This window comes from Ziziphus jujuba, chromosome 5 (assembly GCF_031755915.1).
Source record: "Ziziphus jujuba cultivar Dongzao chromosome 5, ASM3175591v1".
In the NCBI taxonomy this organism is placed as follows: domain Eukaryota; kingdom Viridiplantae; phylum Streptophyta; class Magnoliopsida; order Rosales; family Rhamnaceae; genus Ziziphus; species Ziziphus jujuba.
Window position 1 is genome coordinate 14,645,511 of NC_083383.1, and position 10,783 is coordinate 14,656,293.

Consider the following 10,783-nt stretch of genomic DNA (forward strand, 5'->3'; position numbering starts at 1 on the left):
CATTTTATTTTTTTTTGGGTGAAAACTCAATTGGGAATTCTTAAATATATATAAATATAAATTATCATCATAAGCAAAATATGGAGGCTTCACCAGAATTTAACTAAGATCTGGAAAATTATAAATAAAGAAAATGACAAATAAATTAATGGAATTATTTCTTTTTTCTAATGGAAGTATTTGCTGCGGAATTGGTGGCAAACGGAATGCACGTGAGTTGCGTACGCCCGAAATAATTCCCAGTGTGGAAAAGTACGATGGATCCCACGTGATCAGTAAACTCTCTCACAAATCATAATTTTATTTTTCATTAAAATAAAGGCCGTTTTAACGTGTTTAGGACTCAGCGTGTACGTACCACGTCTTCAACAATCATTTTAATACCATATAAAATATAATAAAATAATTCAACCGAAAACTTCAATTTTCCTCTTCGTCCCGATTCTATATTCTCTCTCTTTCTGTTCCTTTCTCACTCAACCTCATTATTATTATTATTATTATTATTATTTTTTACTCTCTTTCTCGCTCTTTCTTTCTCGCCGGCCAAACAAAGAAAATGAAGCACCTAGCTACCACCGTCACTGACGTTGTAAAGACCCCTTCTTTCGTCAAAATTACGGCCATTGCCCTCCTTTCTTTCTCTGTTTTCTTCCTCGTCAATCATTTCTATTCCAATTCTTCTTCTTCTCTCCCTTTCTTTTCCTCTTCCACCTCCTCTTCCCTCGCCTTTTCTCCTACTTCCATTCCCTTGTCGCCGGAAGTTTCTCCGGTGGCCGTGTCGGCGCCGCCACCGCCCCGGCCACCGCCTCCTCCTCCGCCGCCGGAGGTGCAGAGGATGGGGATAGTGGATGAGAACGGGGCTATGTCGGAGAATTTCGAGGTCGGAGAGTTTGATCCGAATTTCATCGAGGATTTGAGGAACTTGAGCGGGAGAGAGGATAGAGTGGCCGATGGGAGTGTCGTTGGTGGTGGGAAGAGGGTTAAGGTTGAGAAGTATAAGGTGTGTGAACAGAGCATGACCGATTATATACCTTGCCTGGATAATATGGAGGGGATTAAGAGGTTGAATTCCACAGAGAGAGGAGAGAAGTACGAGCGGCACTGTCCTGGTCAAGATAAGACCTTGAATTGTGTGGTTCCGAGGCCTAAGGGGTACAAAATTCGGATACCTTGGCCTCAAAGCAGAGACGAGGTAATTTAAACTATTAATTTGTTCATTGTGATTTGATGTCAGTTATGGGGTTCGTTTTCTTGGATGTTTTTAATTGAAAACTGAAAGGGTGATAAATGGTACAATTTAAATGCAGCATTAAAATTTGTAGCTTTGGATATTAGGATTATGGTGAAAATGCATTGATTAGATGTTTGAAATCCTACTATAGCAAACTTAATGAATGCTGTTCCGTTTATTTGTTTGTTTGTTAAAGTAAGTAATTCTGTTTCGGCTTTGTATTTACGCACTTCTATATGTAATTAATACTAAAGTACAGCTAACAGATGGTTAAAAGGAACAATGGAGATATTGAAAAAGCCATTAAATGAGGATGGTAGATGTTGGAAATAAATGCATTTGAGTTTTCAGGAGTAGATTTCCTGGTGGAAATGAAACCAAGTTTTCATGCATGGTTTGACAGATTATTTTTCTGCTTGCATTTACTTTCCAGAGGTGGGTTTGTTTACACTTGCCCTTGATCCCTGTTGTAGTCAGATATTTCATAGATGCATGTGCATTTATTGTTTGAATGATGGACAGGTTGTAACTGCTTTAGAACGTTGTTTGCTAAGTAGTTTTGTAGGCTCCTCTGAAAATATTTTCGAACAGCTGTGACAGTGGTTAGTAGCTTAGTATCTGGTTGACTTGTTGGTTCCTCAAATGAAAATGAGAAACAGTTATGATATTTTCCGTTTTAGTCTATATCTGCAGCACGTTGCTCCTTCATCTAGTTCAGACTTGAAACTTGGAAGGATATTGTGTTGGCTGATTGTGAGATATGATTACAGGTCTGGTTTAGTAATGTTCCCCATACACGCCTGGTTGAAGATAAAGGCGGTCAGAATTGGATAGCAATAAAGAAAGATAAATTCATTTTCCCAGGAGGTGGAACACAGTTTATTCATGGAGCAGATAAATACTTGGATCAGATTTCAGAGGTTGGGCAATTCTTTAGTCCTCTGTAAGTATATGCATCTTTCTTTCTGACATTGATCAGTGTTTCTTATATTGAATGGGCAGATGGTTCCTGAAATTGATTTTGGCCGCAATATTCGAGTTGCCTTAGACATTGGATGTGGAGTAGCAAGTTTTGGTGCCTTTTTGATGCAGCGGAATGTGACCACTCTGTCAATAGCACCCAAAGATGTTCATGAGAATCAGATTCAGTTTGCACTGGAGCGCGGTGTGCCTGCAATGGCTGCAGTGTTTGCGACACGGCGTTTGCTGTATCCAAGCCAGGCTTTTGACATGATCCATTGCTCAAGATGCAGAATTAATTGGACCCGTGATGGTACTCTCTCTCCTTATTTTTCTTCTTTTGCCCCCTCATTATAAAACACTTTTTGTTTTTGAACATTTTGAGTAGGGAGTAAAGTTAATCAGCTAAAAGATGCATCTTCTTATATTTTTTTAAATTGAAAAATGAAATTGTCAGGATGAATTAGAAATTCCTTGAAATGTTGCCATTCAAAGTCTAGGAGTGTAAATAGGCTCATACAGTTCAAGATCGGCTCAAGTTTGGTTTGTTTTTAGCTTTTTTGAAACTCGATTATCAAAAAAAGGAACAAAAAAGGAGGCAATTTTGAACTACAATTGAATCACGTATGATATACAAGTTAATCTTGAATACTTCATTAGTAGCTCAAATTTTACAACTGTATATACAAATTATACTATTAAATTAAATATTTATAAAACTTATATTGCATGAATAATATTACCTGTATTTAACTGCATGGAAAATTTAATATAAAAAATTGAATATGTTAATAACTTATTGGTTAAAATAAAATTAAGGAATCAAATGCTCAAATATTTTAGCCAAAGAAAATGTCTATTTTTGTAGCTTTGAAGGAAATTAAGCTTGAGCTCAAGATTGAGCTTGGCGTTAACTTGATCTTTTCTTAAAAGAGCTGGGCCATTTTGAGCAATGTATTTCAAAATTTTACAATCTTGAGCCAAACTTCATTACTGTTAAAATTATATGAGCTGCTCTTGAGAATCCTATTAGTCATCTGGTTTGCACTCCTAACAGAGTATAATGTAATCTACATGAAATGCTTATTAGTGAGGTGACCAGTTGTTTTTATCGTTTGCTAGTAATGTATATGCATTTGGTGCTCCTTGACAAGTATATTTGACAGATTTGTTTACCTTTGGCTTGTGATGAAGATGGGATTTTGCTTCTTGAGGCCAACAGGTTGTTAAGAGCAGGAGGGTACTTTGTTTGGGCAGCACAACCTGTTTACAAGCATGAAGAAAGCCTACAAGAACAATGGAAAGGTAACTCATCATGCCAAGTTTTATAGCAGTCTGTAGCTGTCTACCATACCTTTCCGTTGTTTTAATATTTCAAACCAAAGAACCTGGCTAATTAATCTTTTAACTAAGTCTATTTATTAGTAACTCTTCCGATATAACATGTCATGAAAATTATTATATTTGGGCTACTCAGATTCATATTTGGGTTTATGAATTTACAGAAATGGAGGAACTAACTACTAGCATTTGTTGGGAACTTGTAAAGAAGGAAGGATATATTGCCATATGGCGAAAGCCTTTGAACAATAGCTGCTATCTTAATCGTGGCACTGAAGTGCACCCTCCGCTTTGTGATTCCAATGATGATCCAGACAATGTTTGGTATGCCCACACACTTCAACTTCTCTCAAGTAACATTCTTCCTGGACTTAATACCATCTGTGTGGAATGTCATGGAATAGGTCAAAGATGGTTAACTTATTATAGATTGGATTCATTTAATAGCTCGACTCCACAATTGCTATAGGATCCTTGCCTACAAATCCTTATTATTTTCTCCAATGATGATCCAGACAATGTAAGTTTATGAGGGCGACGCATGAGAGCTTAGGTCCATCACATGGAAGAAAAAATTTATAAGATGGGTACAGGTTAGGTTCCGCATGTAGATTGACTTCTTGGCATGATATTCCTTAGTCGCCATATTTTCCATGTTTATGAATGTGTAAACTTAAAGGAGGGAAGTATAAGATTATGTATGTAATACTAAAGAAGAGTATTAGGACCAAGGATCTGGATGTTAGCTATTGATGGAAAGGGGTAAAATCAAATCCATAGGTAAAAAGTTCAGAACACTCAAATAAAGAGACCAGAATTTTGTTAAAACTAATAGAAATCCTGCATTTCAGTTATATAAATTTGGGGAAGGTGAGGAAAGATGCAGAGGCACTGGCAGTAAGGCTATGAAGCGTTCCATGAGAAGTTAGCACCTAAAATAAACCATACATATAGTATGAATTTCAATTGCCCTTGACCAGATGTACAGATTGTTCTCCTTATTTTAACCATCTATGTGTACTATTTTACAGGTATGTTGATTTGAAGGCATGCATCACTCGATTACCTGATAATGGTTATGGGGCTAATGTTATTGCATGGCCTGCACGCCTTCAATCTCCACCAGACAGGCTCCAGACTGTTAATATCGATGCCTACATATCCAGAAAGGAAATCTTCAAGGCAGAAACAAAATACTGGGAAGATATAATAGATGGTTATATCCGAGCTTACCACTGGAAAGAGTTGGGTTTCCGAAATGTGATGGACATGAGGGCTGGATTTGGAGGGTATACAATTTAAACATAAATTTTTACATTCTTCACCTTGTTATTACATGGTCAGATTCAAGTCTTTAAAAATTTGAAATGTTGTTCTTAATTTTTCTGAAGAGATTTGGAATTATTTTGACAATGGCAGGTTTGCTGCTGCAATGCAAGAACTGCAATATGATTGCTGGGTTATGAATGTTGTTCCTGTTAGTGGATTCAACACGTTGCCTGTTATCTATGACCGTGGACTAGTTGGAGTTATGCATGACTGGTATGAACAATTGATTTTCTATTATATGTTTTGAGAATCATGGTTTTGGCCATTTCTTGGCATCTATACTACCATAGGAATCAAATATTTTTGCACAACAAAGCTGTGTCGAACATTTGTTTTCCAATAAAAAATGTAATCCTTGTGTTATTCTTGGGTTTAGTAAAGAGGGTCAGTAAGTTAAGTCATATTTACTTCACGTTTTCTGGTTCACAATTCACAATCCATCTCTCAATTTCTATAACTCGAGATTCATAATAAATCTTCAAATTTTAGTTGTTCTATTCTCAAACATGATGGCTTTATAAGATTGCTAACTCCTGTAAACAAGCCAACATTTTTCATTAAATTCTAATTCTGTTTGTGTAACAATTTGATATATAGAAGCATAATAATGGGTCAAGACAGAAAATAGCTAACATACACTTGAGCTCAGGGAAAAAAAAAAATTACAATACATGCGTAAATGTATAAGCATAGGCATTGTATTGCCTGTTGTATACAAAAGACAGCAGCCATCTCTTGATTTTTGTATCATTCAACCACCACTTAAAATAATCCTACATCTTCTATGGTCAACATCACCACTAGTAAGCTCTCCTGCAGCTAATTTACGACAATTGCTGAAATTTTGGAAGAGAATACCCTTTATATATACATATACATATATATATATATACCCTTTATATATACATATATATAGATATATATATCTGTGTGATGCATTTGCTCTCATATGTCACAGGTAGGAACGGTGAAGAACTCTTGAAAAGTTAATTTGCTGATTAAGTTGTTTTCAAAGCATTAGCTCACATCATGATGTTCCTAGTTTTTCTGTACTGCAGTGGATAAAAATACATTAAATTTCCATATCTCCTTGCTTGTTTCATGAAGATCCTGTCTTAATGCTTGAATATATATTTACCAGGTGTGAGCCATTCGACACCTATCCAAGGACATATGACTTGATCCATGCAGCAGGTCTCTTCTCTGTTGAGAAGAAGAGGTACAGACTCTGCTCTTTTGTTTGTGGCAATTTATTAGTTTGTACATTTCCACTGTCGTGTGGAGTAGCGCAAATGGAATTATTCTGTAACTCCTTAATTTTTTCAAAACTCAGATGTAATATCTCAACCATAATGCTTGAGATTGATCGGATGCTGAGGCCTGGTGGACGTGTGTATATACGGGACTCGGTATCTCTAATGGGTGAACTTCAAGAGATTGCAAGTGCCATGGGATGGGTACCTGCACTGCATGATACAGGTGAGGGTCCCCATGCAAGCTGGAAGATCTTAATAGGCGATAAGCGATTATGACATCCTCTAATGGTACAAAGCATGTTGATGTCCAGCCAACCTGAAATCTTACCAAAGTCAAATAGAAAACTTCAGCCTACCAATTGTACGCGTTTTTTATTATTATTTTTATTGTTTTGTATATTAGCTATCAATTCACAATGGTGCAGCGTCCTAATGGGGACAAGAAACAAAGGAAAAAAAAAAAAAATGATAGGGAAAGAACCACAGTGGTAGATGTTTCAATGTTCACTAGTTGTTAGTAATACAAGTCTGGTTTATTTATTTAACCTTTATCCTTAACACGGTTTTGTATTTCAGTGGTTTCATTCCAAAAACAGAAGTACTCGGGCATTTCGGGATACAATTTATATAAGCAACTGAATGGACTCAAAGCTATGATGGAAAGTTCTATCTCTTCTTAAAGAAAGACGAGTCTAGCTTGCTAGTAATCTAATTCACTCCACAATATTATCCTTTAACCAGTATTACTATACCAGTTTGAGACCATTACTACTCTCCATTAGTAACCTATAATCGACAATAAGCTCTAATGGCAATTATTGTCTATGATAACAATTTCCAGTCTTGTAATCAATTAAAATTAAAACGCATAGCTCATCAATCTGAGTTGACTGATATAAGCCGGATGCAGGAACAAAGAAACTCCAGCAGAACGCTCATAAGAAACAATATTCAAAAAACCTATACAGATCCAGTCTTTGTACCATATACCCCTAATGTGAAACTTGATATGTATAACAAAATTTCCATCTACAATTAAAATCTCATCCACAAGGAAAACTGACCAGGAACTCATATACCACACTGAATAATCGCTGCTTCAGATCAGCATGACAAGAAACCATCATTGGACATCCATGTTGTCTAGCTAGGATCCTTATGGGCTGCTGTATTGTCCTGTTTTGAGAGATAAGCTTCATATATTTCCACTACAAGTCGGGGATCTTTCTCGACAAGCTCCATATACTCCTCGCGTTTAGTAAGCTTGTCCATGTTGTCAGTGATCAATGACAAGGCTGCATCTAGCATATGTTTGGCATTGTGCTGGTGTGCAAATGCATAGTTCATAACTGAATTGTCCCAGTTAAGTTTGGACACCAGAAACTTTTCGCAATAGGCCTTAAGATGCTTCACCTGATATTTCTCAGCCAATACTAAAAGTTCACATGCCATATGTTCATCAAGGCATGCCTCAGCTGTGTACAAATAGTTAACAAATGCACGAAGGGCATCATATGATACATCACCAATCTTGATAGTGCCACTCAGGCTTTCTTCCATCTCATTCTCAAGCATGGCTCTGAACACTGGGGAACGACTTACCTGATTATATAGTTCAAATGATCAAAAGGGTTTTAGAAGTGAACAAAAATATGATCAAAAGGGTTTTAGAAGTAGACAAAAATATAATGGTATCTTCAAGGAATTCAACATCTTTAATCCAAAGTACAAACCGAGAAGACAGTAACTTGCTTAAATGATGAATCAAGAGACTCCAGAAACAAATAGAAGCCGTCTTATACATAGCATCCTATAAAGTTGGCAGATTTTTTTTTTTTTTTTAATGAAACAATACTAAAATTGAGATTAAAATATTACCATCTCTACTTCTTGATGAAACAATAGACTCCAGGAAAATCAAGACTGTGAAAGTAAATGTTAAGTGAGAAAGTCATGAATACAAAGCCAATTTAACTACCAGCAAACTTCTCACAATGAAAATTTGACTAGATAATGCGAGGTTAGCCAATAGTAGTTCCAGCAAAGCAAGTTGCCAAACAAAGAAGAAAGACAGAGAGAGGGCAACATATTCGTAGGAGATGCCACTAGAACGTGTTCTTGGTATGCTTGCACAACCTTTATAACATATTGCATGCTCACACACACGGCACATTTACAGGCAATGTTTTTGAAAAATTCCTCCAGAAATTACACTTCAATGTAGCATATTAAAAGAGGCGTCCAAATCTGTTATCCATTTTGGTTCCAAGGTTAATAAACCACTAAAATGAGCACCATTTCCAAACCATTTTTTTCTTCTCACCGCTACCAAAATTCATTTATTAAAAGTGTTCTCTTAATGCATAAAGAAACTGGAGCTTTAAAATTAAAATACGATATCTAGAATTTTTTTAACAATGTCAAATTACCTACTAGATTAACCAATGATTCATCAATATTTGACAAACCGATTTGACTAATTGCTATATAAACAAACGATTCTGTGAAGAAGTTATTCAACAAAGATCAATAGGCGAAATGGGTTTTCTTCTATTTCATTTTCCACATCGTAATCAACTACAAACAAACCGAACCACCAAAAGAATTCAAAACCAAAGGGGGGAAAAGGAAAAAAAAAAAAAGCATACAAGTCGAGCAATCAGTGAAATGGGTACTGACCAGAACGGCCTTATGAGCCGGCACAGGCACGGCGGAGCCACCGGTGGCATCCTCGGAGGCGACCAAAACGATGTCGGAGAAGCAAGGTGGGTGGGACCTACTGGAGTGGTGGTGATGGGGATCGATTGGGGACCAAAACTTGAGGAAAGCAACCTTGGCTTTGAGATCTTCGATCTCACGCTTGAGCTCCTCTTCCGTCTCGTTGGCCTCCTCGTAGCATTCCTTGCATGTGCCGGCGTCACGTGCGCCGTAGTCTTCCTGGCAGGATATGCACCTCATCGTCTCCTCCGTGCTGTCTGGATCGCTTTCACTTTCAGTGTCCGTCTGGTACTGGGGCCTCACCGACGTGCAACGGCGTCGTCGCATCTTACTGCGGAGGCGTGCGCGTGTTTGTACGCAATATGTATATGTGTGACTCTCAGCCGATGACTGGAAAAAGAGTTTTGCAATGTGGGACTTTTTTTTATTGTGGATGTTTAATTATATACCATAAACTCCAGCGAAGAAAATACACCCAAAAAAAAAAAAAAAAAGAAGGTAACTTTTAAGATATATTTTATTTTATTTTATAGAATCACCTTGAAAATTTTATTTATTTTGAAATCAATGTATTATTCTATATATAATATATTAATGTACCACTAAAGTGTGATCCTCCAATTGAATTATTAGATATATTTTACTGCAAATAATAATAATAATAATGATGATAGTTATTATTATTATTAGTTTTTGGTTAGGTTATAATAGTTAATTAGTTATTATTATTTGATACATTTGCATAGTAAAACCTTACATAATATTACATTAAATAACATATTTCGTTTTAGGCTAATGATACTCATACTATATCGTCTAAACTATTGTATATTTTACTTTGCTATCCTAATTATAATTTATATAATATTTCGTCGTTGTAGTTTAATCATGCTATTTGACAAATTTAATTGTATACTTTACATGAAATGAAATAAATAAATAAAATTGTAAATAAGTTTTTTAAGGAAAGTTATATGAAGCTTTTTATTCAGAAAAAAAAATTCCTTTTTTCTTTTTTAACAGAAAGTTATGTAAGATTTTTGTGGTTAATTACATTAAATTATCATTCAAATTTTCTTATTTAAGTGTCATTCTCAGACAATCCAATAGCAGAATTGTTGTTCTTTTAGTGATGATCCAAAGTTAATATATATATATATATATATATATTTGTGTAATAAAAAGTTAGTAAATAATGTTATAATTTGTTTGTTTATTTATTTATTTTTTGGTAAATAATATTTTAATTTGTTTAGCTTGAGAATAAATTACATAATCTATTTATCACCAAAAAAAAAAAAAAAAGTGAGTACAAAATGTATGTAATAAAGAGCAACTACATCTATTAGTTATTATTAACTTTGTAATTTATATTGGGACTCACATGTTATGAAAAAATAGAAGGTATATCTAATGTAAGAAAAAAAAGTATAAAAGATGGGTTTAGATTGTTAAGTCACGACTTTATACGTATTGTTTGTTAACGTATTTTTTTTTTTTTGTAAAGTGTGTATAATTATTTATTTAAATGATTTGTTAATGTTAATCGATGATAGTTAAAAATTTTCTAGTAAAAAAAAAAAATTAAATGAAATACAAATTTAAATTATATTAATTTTTATTTTTTATATTAAATGTTATATTTAGCAAATTCTAATATTTACTAATTAATAATTAAAATAAATAAACTAATATATAAGTATAAAACAAAAACAGAAAACAAAAATGATTATTATTTTTTATAAAAAATAGAAATTTAAAAGATAAACTAACGAAATATATTAACTATTAAAACTAATAAATAAAAATGAGCGAACAATATTTACATTATTTTTAATATAATATAAGCTAATATATTTTAAATAATAAAATATAAATATAGCCAAAAAACAAAAAGGGATAAAAAAATATAAAAAGAAAAAAGAAAAACAATCGAAAAGCGGAG

The 10,783-nt window shown here is 34.4% G+C and overlaps 2 protein-coding genes across 2 annotated transcripts; one reads left to right on the forward strand and one right to left on the reverse strand.

Annotated features, from left to right (window-relative positions):
• Positions 1-414: 414 nt before the first annotated feature.
• LOC107421124 (probable methyltransferase PMT10) lies at positions 415-6,665 on the forward strand. Its single transcript, XM_016030294.4, has 9 exons — positions 415-1,195; positions 2,005-2,154; positions 2,237-2,507; positions 3,389-3,499; positions 3,700-3,859; positions 4,567-4,824; positions 4,955-5,077; positions 6,006-6,083; positions 6,198-6,665. The coding sequence occupies exons 1-9, from the start codon at positions 560-562 to the stop codon at positions 6,394-6,396; spliced, it is 1,986 nt and encodes a 661-aa protein (XP_015885780.3). The 5' UTR covers positions 415-559; the 3' UTR covers positions 6,397-6,665.
• Positions 6,666-6,945: 280 nt separating this feature from the next.
• Positions 6,946-9,257, reverse strand: LOC107421125 (BTB/POZ domain-containing protein At4g08455). The gene is made up of 2 exons (XM_016030295.3): positions 8,800-9,257; positions 6,946-7,722 (listed from the first exon to the last, which is right to left on the reverse strand). The coding sequence occupies exons 1-2, from the start codon at positions 9,163-9,165 to the stop codon at positions 7,264-7,266; spliced, it is 825 nt and encodes a 274-aa protein (XP_015885781.1). The 5' UTR covers positions 9,166-9,257; the 3' UTR covers positions 6,946-7,263.
• Positions 9,258-10,783: the final 1,526 nt, after the last annotated feature.